The following is a 12,982-nucleotide window of genomic DNA, read 5'->3' as shown; positions in this document are numbered from 1 at the left end:
TAAATAACAAACACACACAGTATGCTTTACAATAGATTCATACTTAAAACAGGAGGTCAAAGTTTAATATAAATAAGCTTCAATATTATGAACCTCTGAGCTTAGGTTTATGTGTAAGTTAATCACTAGTGTGTACCACGGAGAGTCCTCCTATTCTGTTGGATATGCATAGATCAATAGGAGAGGCAAAATACAAACATAAAGGTTACATACAGTCACCGAACCAGTGTTTTTGCATGTTTGACTCATTTACAACTAATCAAGAATAGTGTACTTTATGTTCCTGCAACCTTTCCTCTTAGATATAAAATAAAGTGATCTTCCTAACTTCCATGCTGCCATGTGAAACTCAACCTGTAGAGACTTGAAACCTGGTTGAGATGGATAATCCATCGTAATCCAAGTCATGTGTGCTTTTATTTTGTCAAAGCTTCATGACTGAGTGGATTCAGCTGCATTCTTATCACACATCAATAGCGAAAACAAAAGGAGGTTCACAATGTTCATTGTGATGGATTATTTATCTCAACCACATCTCAAATCTCTGCAAGTAGATTTTTTTATACTAAAGCTAAATCAAAGGAAAACAGGCTGCCTGGAGGATAAAACACTTTTAAAAATCTAAAAACCACAGCACGCTATGAAAAAACGTATTAAATGGACGAAAACATGCAAAGACACTGGTAGGCCTTCAACGCCTCACCAGGTGATACCTTCACAGTACCTGTGCCTGTATGGACACACACAAAGACAAACAGTGCTAACAAATCTGCAGTGCATAGGTTTACAACTTATGGGAAGAGATGGTGCTGCTTGATAACTGATCAATTTTGACATGACATCTTGTACGTACAGTCCACACCGATCTAATTTTGGCAACTCGATCGTAAAAGTCTGGGACAATGATATCTGACGTGGCAAATTCAACTGAACCATTTTCATCTTGGTGATGTTTTTAGTAATCAAAATAGGCCTTATTGCAGATGGTTTTTCATGCACAAGCGCGGCAATTGTCCTACCACAAAACAATAAAAGTTCAGTCATATGTCACAACTCAAGTATCATCTAACTAGCCCACATTTGCCTGAAACTTTGTTAGCTTAGATGCACCTTCCCAGTGTTAAAACAAGGGTACCAAGCGCAGGACAACGCAGATACATTGGTCATATTGGAGCAACAGCTGATACAATCAAAACAGTTCTTCATTTCAGGAGTAAACACCCGTCTCTGCTTCTCTTTGGAATTTCCTCTGTGTGTAGATATTTTAGTGCATTCCCTGAAGAGTTTTCTAATGAGGTGTTTGTTTAAAAAAAGAAAGAAGTCTGTCATTTTCCCAGAGGAGGTTTTTTTTCATGCTATGTAAAAAGGTATGTCCTGTCCCAAGGCATCACTTCTTGGGGTTGTCAGGGTTTAGCCATGAACCGTCCTCCTCTACGTCCCGCCGGACAACCAGGAGCATCTCTGCCACGTCCTGAGAAAGCTGTTCACTGAGAAATGTGCTGAAAGCGAAACACACGACAAAGCACGACAAAGGAGAAAAGGTTAGAATAACTCTGGGGCAGATTACTAGAGTGTGGCGTTCTAACACAAACAAACAGTGAGGTAAGCCCCATGTGACCTCTCATATGGGATGACTCACTCGATGAGTTCAAGCAGCACACAAAAGCCAAGTTTTACCCCCCCCTCCCACACACACACACACAAACAAAGTACACGTCTGCTCCAAAGAGCCCTGAAGATGTAAATGCACATTCTTACCGTAGTTCTGCTTCCCCCCCAATACAGACAGGGCTCTTCAGTTTGGAGTCGAGGTTGTAGTACTGTCCATTAACTTGCCGAACCGCGAGCCAGTGCCGCCGTCGGAGTGGGAGGGACACGATCCCCAGAGATACCCGTGATGGAACATTGAGAATAAAACCCTGGACTTTCGACATGCAAAGGCTCTGAACCATCCTGTATGAGAGATATTGAAATATAGATATTAGAGATATTCTTAGTTATCTATCTGTTATGTTCAGTATGTTTCAGCAGATACTCTGCTGCACTTACTGAATTCCTAAATTTCCCAAAATAAAATCCTTTTTTACATGTAAATTTTTACATGTAGCTGGAGATGGTTAAGAGTGTGAGTAAAAAGTGAGAGTCACACCTCTTATTTACAGTGCAACATGCCTTGGGGGTTGCATTGCAAGATGGTCTAGTATTATGCTCTACTACTTGTGCAGAAATGGGTATCTATGCATCTGTCTGTGAGTCTAAAAAGATGCATTTGTTCTTTGATTGCCTGACACAACGAGCTGGTGTTTAGTGATATTCTGAATAGCTTTTTAATCACCAAACTCCAAACAAGCTTATTTATCTTTTGCCAGTTTCCCATGGAAATAGGAGAAATGCACTATGAACTGAAAAAAATCAAGCCCAGAAATGCAAAGCAATGTGTGATGGGGCTGTGCCTTAAGCATATAATGATGCCTTTCAGATTTCAGTGAGACATGTTTGTGCAGCTTGAAGTTGCTGAAAAAAAAGTTCCTCATTTCACAGGGATCAGTTTGTCTCGCTCACCTGCGTTTGTCCCACCACACCGCAGCCATTTCCCTGCTCTGTAGTGCCGCCATGATGACGTTGACATCATAATTTCCTGTGCCTAGCACTGAGCGATGAGGGTTCACCACACACTGTGGAGCCAGCCTGCAGAGAGGGAGCAACAGAGCATTTTAAAGGGAAAATCCACTTCGTATTTGGCACAGCTCTATTTTAAATTTGGCTGTTGGTGGGAAGGCGTCTTTGCCAGGATTGTTTAGAATCAGGACGTCTCTGAGGTTTTGTTTGCTCTCTTTTCTCTATGAATCTCTCAACACTCTGGGCTTAACTGTCAAGCCCAACATCCATGGGGATTTAACTGGGTTTACAGCTACATTTGTTATAAGAACTGCTCTTCATTCAAATAAAACTTGTTTATAACAACCTGGGCAAAGTTTCTGTGAGTCAATGAAGTCACAGGGTTTCACGCAGGAAATTCTTTAGCCGAGGTCATAAGCCCATGACTCATCTCTCATAGCCAATCAATGGTGTCCTAAACTATAGACACACTAAATACAATGGCTTTTGCCATGTGAAACTGACAGAAGCAATGGGACAGAAGACAATAAGTTTTGGTTTGCATTCCCTGTTTAAACATTCAATCAGTGGAAGGGTTTTTCCATCTAACACACTGTTAACACATGAAAGTAGGTCAGGGACCTGAACATCTGTATGTTACTCCATAATTCAGTCCAGTCAGTACAGTGTTCCCCTGTGCAAACCTTGGAGAAAATCAAAATGTATTTGTTTTTCACCTGTTATCGAGCAGCATGCTAGATGTATTTTTGGGAACCCACAGATGTCTACCAGTCTACCTGGAATGACGAAACCAAAACTGTACCAGTCCTCTCTGCTCTTCTTCTCTGCTGCGTTACCTATGGCATACTATGTCAGTGGCCAGCGCAGTGTGTGGAAATATTGGGATTTTAACCTTGGTTTCACCTCTGACAAACATTTTATCATTCTGGACAAAAAGCAGACACCTGTGGGATCACAGCGAGTAACTGTGAAGATACAACCAGCTGCTGCATAATAGGCAACGCTATATAAACAAATTATGGAGTAATATCTGGAGTGCTGAGGTCACAAATGGGGCTAGGGGCCAATATCATGTAAGGGGACACATTGTTTATAGAAACGCCCCTGTTATTAATTAATGTTTGCGGGATTCATACTTTGAACGTGCTTGTTGCTCGATGCAAAGCAGTTAAATGTGTTTTTTCTCACTCTCTGCAGCCATATGAGCAGACACACCGACATCAAAACGTTACCCTACCGTTTGCAGATGTCATCGGCTGTCTCCTTGGTGAACACCCGCTCCTGGAGCACGTTGTTGAGCGCGTGAATCGCGCACAGCTCCAATCGTTGCTTCTCGTGAAACACGTCTCCTTCGCTCATACTAATGCTTAACACACACAAGCACACAGAAGAAGAACCGTTAACAGAGTAAACATTAGCTAACATGTAGCTGGGTAGCCATCGGAGCAGCCACGCAGCACAGTGTGGAGTCCGTTCAAGCTAACGATAACTTAAAAGTGGTTAGCTTACCGTAACGGAGGCTAAACTGTGACAGCCTACTGTTTCCACTCTGTATTCGGTTGCTGACAGTTTCAAAAACAACGACAAAATGAACTATTATTAATCAACAATAGCTCAATGACGCTACCGACCCGCTGATAAAGCGATTTCCCGTTTAAAAAAGATGCTGGAGTCTGACAGCTACATCCAGAAACCGGAAGCAGATCCGTTGTTTTTGTTGTGATGTTTTTGTTGTGCGGCTGTTGTCACGCCCATTTACCCTCAGGCGGGTCTCCTGCTGGAAAATCCGTCCGCTTCATAACGATGTGACTCTGTTTTTCTCGTTCAAATAAAAATACAATAAAATAAGCGTTACTGGCAACTTATCGCCTTGGACACGCGCACTGCTCACAGGATCCACCAGGCTGTCCGGTCTCATGACGGTGGACGTTATGTTGAAGCGCCCTCCAGTGCTGAGCCTGGGTGTTGATGATGATGATGATGAAGATGATGGTCGTGATGGTGATTTTTAGTTTTTGGTATTAAAAAAAACAACGGATGATAAAATTACAATGTATATAGCTTCCTATAGTTTTTGGTTTGTCATAACGGACCATAAACTATCATCAGTGATGGAAGAAGCAGTAGAAATACTCTGGTAAAAGTCCTGCGTTTAAAACTTATTAGCATTAAAATATACTTAAAAGTTATTTATTTTCTACTTACTTACGATTGGGAATGCAAGACTTTTACTTGCAGTGGAGTCGTTTAACCCTGAGGTATTGCTACTTTTACTTAAGTTAAAGTTCTCCCACCACTGCATAAAGCAACACCAACAAAACCAAAACAAACAAACAAACAACAAATTATAAAGAGAGATTATATATATATATATATATATATATATATATATATATATATATAGTATATATGCTCTGAAGGACTTCCATAAGTATCTTATTGAAAATTGGCCTCCACTTGTGAGCTATTTGGGAAGATGGAGATTAGATGACTGTCAGAGCCTCATGTACATGTGAGGCTCTAGATGCATGTCAAGGGTGTATCATAATGAAATGAATGAATTGGAAATACAGAATTTTTTTCAGCATTTTGCCTTTGTTGGACAGTGACAGTAAATCAAACGGGGGACGTTGCAATTACATGACATGCCCCTTGACCACTAGACTATCAAACTCCCCATGATAGCCTAGTTACAGTGATTAAATCGCCAAAAGTTTGTCAGGCACATGTGGTGGGATATTGGTACTACTTATTTACAGGTGCAGGAGTGTTTTTATTGATGATGATGATATAAGTATTAATTTTGTTGGATTTGTTGGTAGTATAATGCACAATCACCTCCACTCCTTCTTCTTTCTATCCAACATCCATGACAACAATGGAAATAAGTCTACTACATTTTTTTTGTAGTTGTGTGTAATTTTATGTTTTCTTTCTTGTAATGTCAACTAAACTAAACAGAATTAGAAGCCAGTTCATGCCATAGATATGTACATTTTTGCACATTTATATGGCACTGCTGTAAGTAGGTTTTTATGATATATGATCTTTAAAACAAGAAAAACATTTTGTTAAATGCTGAATGTTTCTTGTTATAAGCAGAAACACGGTGGGAGCAATATGAGACTGTGTTTGTGTGTGTTCTAGGTACTCTTGTAAATGTCTGTCTTTATCTTTACCATTATGAGCTGTGTTTGCTTTTGATAGCTGTAGTCACAGTTTCCATTTTCATACTTTCAGATAGGCTGCAATATTGGATTCAGTTTTCTATCTATCACTCTCACCCTACTAAACAAATATATTTTTCTACTCATCTCTACTTCCCCTGCTACTATTTAGATGTGATATACAGAGTTTCTCTTTTAAATCTCATTCATTGACTGTATAGGAGCTCTCACATAACAGGATTTATCTTCTCAGTATTGTTCAGGGGGATGTGAGTTTTTCAAATGGACCAATGGCTGACTAGCATCAGTCACATTTTCGATTCCGTGTGGCTGATAGGGCTCTCGACTGTGACGCAACGACAACAATGTATCATGATTGGCTCACATCTTCTGACGTATCATGTCACTAAGATGCCCATTGGTCTGTGGTAGTAGGTTAAACTGAGGATCGTATTTTTGTTCCTGTGTCAACGAAAAGAAGAAAAGATCCGGAGCCAGTGAGACCTGGCTAAGTTTTCATCAAAGATAGTTTTTTTCAAACATTACGTAAAAGTCTCCACATATCTGACACCAGCCAGACATCCACCGCCTTAGCAGAACTTCTTTTGAAGATGGTAAGTCTGATGGCCGAGCTATTTGCTAACGGCTAGCGGGAGTAGCTGCTAGCTTGATCCGATGTGTAGCTGTCGCCAGCCGTCGAGCTTTTAATTTGGATTGTGTCTACTTGCTGGAGTCTCTGACGTTAATTAAGAATCGTCATCCGCATTTGTAAAATGTATTAAATAAACTGGTCATAATAAATATTGTATCACACATTTTAAAAACAACGTTATCAGACTGAGGCTAGGCTAGGAGTGCTAACGGTAATAAAATGCTAACGTAACGTTAAAGTTACCTATTGATTGGATGGTCGTTACTGAATGTTAAAATTACCGTAACATTACCATCTTGGTAACGTTAATGTTACCTGGCTTTCGTGATCGTGTAGATGCCAGCTAAGCTCACATTAAATAAATAAAGTTAAAACTTGTTTAACTTCCATGAGGATACTTAACGTGGTGTGAGAACTTGGTAGCTCACCCAAAACAGCTCAAGATTTCTTTTTCGTAAGAGTTAAAATGATTATTAATATATAACGACAATGAAGAGCAACAACTGATGAAGAACAACCAAACATAGATAACCACGCCTTGTGTGTACATCAGCAAGAAGGAAAGATAGAGCATCGTAATCCCAGTTGGATCTTTAGTGATCTTTGTCTATTTTTTAATAGCATTACCAGTAAATCGAACATTGTCTGTGGACATCATTAAAAACGTCGCATTTGTTTATTTTAATGTTAGCGCAATGAATTGATAATCGTTTGTCAGAAAAAGATAGTTCTGATAATAGCTTAAGCGTTAAAGCCGTACAAAATAGGTATGTGGTGACTATATGCACTAATAGGGCTTATCGAAGCAGATAACAATATTTGTAATTTTCACAAACTTGATATGTTTTTGTGTAGTCAAAGTCAAAATGCAGGTGCAAAACAGGTTGCCGATCATAATACTTACTAGCATGGTATATAGATTTGGCAGTTGCATTAGGTGATATGCTGGTGAAATATTGGCACTTCAAAAAAGCTCTATTTAAGCTTTTCAAAGCTGCTGTAGGCCATTATCAATATATAGACATATAGGTGCATTTAACTATTTTCTGTCCACCAAGGTGAACTTCCTTTCCTTCAGTCCATAAGTTAATGGTGTCAGTAAAGGAGCTTGAACATTTCTCTCAAGATTGCCCTTTTAAAAATCAAACTTTTCCCCCTTGTAGTAGGTCTGTTTTTGTACAGATGCACAACCCGAGTTGGCTAACTCATCTTTCTCTCTCTCTGCAGAACTCCAATGTGGAGAATTTGCCTCCTCATGTTCTTCGCTTGGTCTACAAAGAGGTTTCAGCTTTAGCAGCAGACCCGCCTGAGGGTATCAAGATTTATCCCAGTGAGGAAGACATAACTGAACTGCATACAGCCATCGAAGGACCAGGTAAGGATTGCAATATGGTGTCATGCCAAGCTGGCACTGGCCTTGATAAGACACTTCAAAATTAAAACACGCCGCACTACTAATTTAGATTTTTGCTTTGAAGCTCACACTGGTCTGCACCTTGCTGTGTGTGTGTTCTCAAAGTAAGAAATTGTTGCATGATGAGACACTTAACAGTATATTTAGCACAGCGATAGGTTATCTGTATTGTCTTTTATTCATTTAGGGTTTTTTTAGAATTTCACACAGCAGTGTCTTTCACATTTCAGTATTGGTTTGGAGCAGTTTGTGTTTTCTTAGCATATTATACTGTCTCACTGCCCATGAAAACATATGAAACCCTGGTCAAATGGAATTACTAATAGGTCAATACAGAACATGTATTTTGACATTTTATTGATGACATGCAAGCAGGTAAAAAACTAGACGACATGCAATTCGTGTAGGTCTGCGAAAATTTTATCACGTCCAATCTCAAGTAACTAATGTGTAAAGTTATTCTTAAAGATTATTTTAGTTTGAAAATTTCCTATGACCTCCTTGCTTTTATAATGCCAGTTTTTGATCAAGAACTAACTTGCAGCTTATGGTTTATTGTGTACTTCTGATTACAACTTTTAATTTATGTTGCATCTTTGTTATACTTGCAGCTTACAGTATGTCAGCTGCCCCACCACTTCACATTCAGTAAAATAGCTTGATAACTATTTGGTAGTGAAGAGAGATTTCACTTGATGACCAGCCTTTTATCATCATCCCGAGGTAATTACAGCTCTTGACTGTTTACCTCTTACGCCTATGATGGCTAAGATGTCAGTTTTCTGCTCCACTATGTTTTAGGTAGTTGGTGGTTAACTCTCCAAGCTTAAATGTTAAGATCTGCCACCAGCTTCATGGAATGACTTATTTTTTCTTTTTTACATCATTACTTTTATTTAATTTACTTATTAGATTAACAACTCCTTAGGACGTGGATTAAAGGAACAGTTCACCCCAAACTACATATTTTCCCTCTTACCTGTAGAGCAATTTATCCATGTAGATTGTTTTTCTGTGAGTTGCCGAGTTTTGGAGATCTCGGCCGTAGAGAAGTCTGCATTTCTTGAATATAATGGAACTACATGGCAATTGGCTTGTGATACATTTGAAAAACTCATCAGCAATGTCTCTTTCCAGAAATCATGACCCGGTTACTCAAGATAATCCACAGACCTTGTTGTGAACAGTTTCATGTAGGAACTATCTTCTCTCTACCGAACTACACCCGCCAACTGTATCACCACACAGAAGGAAGCTAGCTCACCTAGCACCACTGAGTTAGCTAACGTTACAGCTCAGCCGAGGAGGACACCATTAATGCTTACATCCTGCACTGTCACGAACACAAGCCTCTCATCTATGAGTAGATGCACGCTTCTGCATGGTGATACGGTTGGCTTATCTTGAGATTGGATTTCTGGAAAGAGACATTGCTGAGTTTTTCCAAATGTATTTCTTTGACACTCTGAGCACCACACGCCGAGTGCCATCTAGTTCTATTATTTGAGAGAAGGCAGACATCTCTACAGCTGATATCTTAATAATAACTTGGCAACTCACGGCAAAACAATCTAGAAAATCTAGAAAAATATGTATTTTTGATTTGGTGTGAAGTGTCCCTTTAAGGACAGTTTTACAAAGTCGAAATTATTCTTTTCCATGGCTCCCTAAAAATGTACGTATTGTATAAAGGCTCTATTTCTGGATTTTGTAGATGTTGCTAATTATATGTGAGACACATAACCCACTTAAACCACACAGCCAACAGTGTCCATGCTATCTTGTCACTATGAGCTCATTGCTTCAGACCTTGTTATTGTAAAGCCGGCCTTGAAGAGCCAGGCGCTTGTCAACATTTCATTAACTCCTCCACAAAGCAACTTCTCTGCATCAGTTTGACATCTTAGGTACTGATACTAGTATTGATATCAGGTATTTGCAAACAAACTGCATCCAAAATTGACATACTTTTCTTTCTTCAGTCATTCTTTCCAAGTGGCAATATAGTATATTTCATAAGGTCACACATTCATTAGAGTGTATGTGACAGTTTTCATCATAACCCAGTTGGATTATGATAAAGACAAGGAGTTTTAACTACATGATCTGTGGCTGACTTGGATGATTCTATGTTTTTGTTAGTTGACTCAGTTGCTGCTTGATGACCCTCTTTCTTTTTCTGGAGCAAGTTTGGCACAGTCAGGACATACTGTTCATGAGATGAATTCTTTATGCTTTGACAGAGGGAACTCCATTTGCTGGTGGCGTTTTCCGAATGCGTCTGGTCCTCGGGAAGGACTTCCCTGCGGTTCCACCCAAGGGGTATTTCCTGACCAAGATTTTTCACCCCAACGTGGGTCACAAGGGAGAGATCTGTGTCAACGTGTTGAAGAGGGACTGGAAGGCAGAACTCGGCCTCAGACATGTCTTACTTGTAAGAAAGACCATCAGTAACTGTTGTTCAGATTGTAAGCTGTATTGCTTCCACTGTTTTTACATTTCCAACTCCTTTATTTTCCCCACAGACGATCAAGTGTCTTCTCATCCATCCGAACCCAGAGTCAGCTCTGAACGAAGAGGCCGGGCGTTTGCTGTTAGAGGACTATGCAGAATATGAGTCCCGAGCTCGTCTGCTCACAGAGATCCACGCCATGGGCGGGCCCGGCGGGACCTCAGGGGCACCTCAGGACCCTAATGACGGCCCACAGCCGAAGAAGCACGCAGGTGACCCCACAAAGAGAGCGGGACCCAGTGCAGCAGCTGTGCCGGCAGCTCTGGGTAATGGAGCTAATGGAGCCAGTACCACCACCAGCAATAGCAACAGTAGTAGTAGCACCAATAATGTAGCAGGGAAAAAGAAAGCAGATAAAAAACGTGCATTGAGGCGACTTTAATACCTCAGTGAAATTCTGTGTGTGTGTGTGTGTGTGTGTGTGTGTGTGTGTGTGTGTGTGTGTGTGTGAGCGAGCGCGAGAGTGTGTAAATATAAATATTGAAGTGTGCTGACAATGTTTTTGTTCCCTTTTTTTCTGACTCTTTCTACCACCTATCCAGACTGTTCACTTTGTACTCATACCTTACCTTCTGTTTTGCCACCAGTTTGTCCTGTTGGCATTACAGACTTGTTAATTATTTCCATACCTAAAGACATGAAGACAAATGTTTGTTCCTCTTTTAAAGGAAAGATTACACCTTCACTGCAGAAATCATGCCATCAGTTGTATTTTGCTCTTGGCCTAGTGTGAATGAATGATACAGGGAATGGCTTTCACTGTGCAAAACTTCACCTCTAATGTCGGTCCACTAATGCGACCTAACCACTATTGTCTCAGACTTGATATAAGCTCTTTTTAAAGTATTTCTTGGTAAATGCTGCTGTGATGGTACTGTGTACTGCTCAGCCAGACTCACTCCTGAGTCTAAACCAGGATGTTACTATTATAAAAAAAAAGTCAGGTTTTCAAATTGAGGTCAAATGAAATAATGGTAGAAGTTGCTAAATAATTATGCAAGATGTCAGTGGGTTCACTATTGGGAGAGAAATGTTGTTAATGTCACGCAAAACAGTACCATCTTTTTAAATTGTATTTGTTTTTTCATATTGTGATCTGAATGAAGTAAAGGTATGGAAAGAGTTAGCAGTGAGTATAAGAAGTCTGTTATGTTCTTCATGGAGTCTCAACCCCCTTTTTTTTTAAATTTTTTGTTTGTTTTTCTAAAATTGTTTCACTGTCCAGTATTTTCAAAAGTTTATAATAGACATGTTCATATTCAGCTGTCTTGTGGTTGTGTGTGAAGACCTAGATCAGTGGCTTTAAGGGAACAGGGTAGGTTGCCAGACTACTTTAAATTTTTTTTTTTTTTTTTAAATCGTCTATTCTCTGTATTGAGCATACAGTGGTGAGAATCGTTTAAACTACCCCTGCTTTCCTACAAAGCAGTGTGTGCTCTCACATACCCATCTCTCCGACTAGCCACGTGGGTGCCTGAGAAGACATCAGTAGGAAAACTTTCCACGTTTGATTGAGATGAGAATTTGTCTCCCGACCCGTTGCACTGGCGGGGTTTCCTGGGCAGGTTTTCTCTCTGTTCTAAATGCATGCGGGGCCTACATTTCCCAAGGAAACACACTGAAGCGCTGTGTTAATTTGGATGGAAAAGGTGCCTCTGAAACTCCTGTCATTGTGCAGACTGTTGGCTGGATATTTTGTGTCCATTTTAAATTATTTAAATTAATAAATCATTGAAATACGAGAAGTGACATGAAAAATGAGTCATATTTGCTCTTTTATTTGGTGTTGCTTTGCAAGCATAATTGTTTATTATGGTAAAAATGTCGCTGTTCTGCAGTGATCGGTGTGTGTATCAGTATCGCCTCTGAGAATGGATACTAGGGTGAAGCTTATACTGTTCTGTAACGTATAATAGCACTTCATGTTGTTTTATAGTGGTCTCCTGTTCTGCAGTGGTGGTATAACCATTATGAGGAAATTAGTAATTGCATCCACCCCAGCAAACCAGTGAGCGAAAGTGCACCCGGTAGAGCGTCACTGGACCATCTAATGAAGGGCTCCGGTAGCCTCTGCTGCAGGCATGCAGCAGCCCACCCACCTGTGTAGAAATAGCGGCCTGCCATGCAGGTAATTATCAGGCCCTTCTTAGACACCTGGAGCTCCACATAACCCGTTACAACTTCCCCAAGCCCCATTTTGGAAGTGCTTACCTCTTTCCCCACCTGCTCTCCACCTCCATCACATACCCTCGCCAATTTGTGCTAAAGCCGTTTTCTTTGTTATCTTAAAGCAAACACTGACATTATTTTTGTTAAATGAATCTTTGGTCTGATGTAGACTGGATCAAGTGTAAAGGGAATACATGCTGCTTTTCCTGTGTCACATACAGTGTAATCGGTGTTAATTATGATTCATCCTGTAGGCTTAATGTGTGATCACTAATTCCGAATCATGTAGCACAAATCCTCGGTTAAAATGTATTAGAGAAAAAACAACAACAACCTAAATCTGGTTTCATTCATGTGCTGTTGCTCTGAGGATCGTGAGGCAGCTACTGTACGTGACGGTGGAGTGAAGCCAAACAAGAGCCAACTTCATCTTCGCCTTCACTCTGCCT

The 12,982-nt window shown here is 40.2% G+C and overlaps 2 protein-coding genes across 4 annotated transcripts; one reads left to right on the top strand and one right to left on the bottom strand.

Annotated features, from left to right (window-relative positions):
- Nucleotides 1-36: 36 nt before the first annotated feature.
- Nucleotides 37-4,557, bottom strand: josd2 (Josephin domain containing 2). Of its 2 annotated transcripts, none has more exons than XM_044206911.1 (5): nt 4,129-4,557; nt 3,857-3,985; nt 2,563-2,688; nt 1,759-1,953; nt 37-1,499 (listed from the first exon to the last, which is right to left on the bottom strand). In XM_044206911.1, exons 2-5 carry the CDS (start codon nt 3,976-3,978, stop codon nt 1,388-1,390), a joined length of 555 nt encoding a protein of 184 aa, XP_044062846.1. In that variant the 5' UTR covers nt 3,979-3,985; nt 4,129-4,557; the 3' UTR covers nt 37-1,387. The 2 variants fall into 2 exon arrangements, with proteins under 2 accessions (XP_044062846.1, XP_044062847.1); XM_044206912.1 differs by having other exon boundaries at nt 4,251-4,548.
- A 1,637-nt stretch (nt 4,558-6,194) lies between these two features.
- Nucleotides 6,195-12,122, top strand: ube2s (ubiquitin-conjugating enzyme E2S). Of its 2 annotated transcripts, none has more exons than XM_044208099.1 (4): nt 6,195-6,400; nt 7,666-7,813; nt 10,096-10,286; nt 10,378-12,122. In XM_044208099.1, exons 1-4 carry the CDS (start codon nt 6,398-6,400, stop codon nt 10,744-10,746), a joined length of 711 nt encoding a protein of 236 aa, XP_044064034.1. In that variant the 5' UTR covers nt 6,195-6,397; the 3' UTR covers nt 10,747-12,122. The 2 variants fall into 2 exon arrangements, with proteins under 2 accessions (XP_044064034.1, XP_044064035.1); XM_044208100.1 differs by lacking the exon at nt 6,195-6,400 and adding an exon at nt 8,464-8,575 and having other exon boundaries at nt 7,676-7,813.
- Nucleotides 12,123-12,982: the final 860 nt, after the last annotated feature.

Source organism: Siniperca chuatsi, linkage group LG9 (genome assembly GCF_020085105.1).
Source record: "Siniperca chuatsi isolate FFG_IHB_CAS linkage group LG9, ASM2008510v1, whole genome shotgun sequence".
Lineage (NCBI taxonomy): Eukaryota > Metazoa > Chordata > Actinopteri > Centrarchiformes > Sinipercidae > Siniperca > Siniperca chuatsi.
The sequence above is the reverse complement of the archived record's forward strand: the minus strand, read 5'-3'. Positions and strand labels throughout refer to the sequence as shown.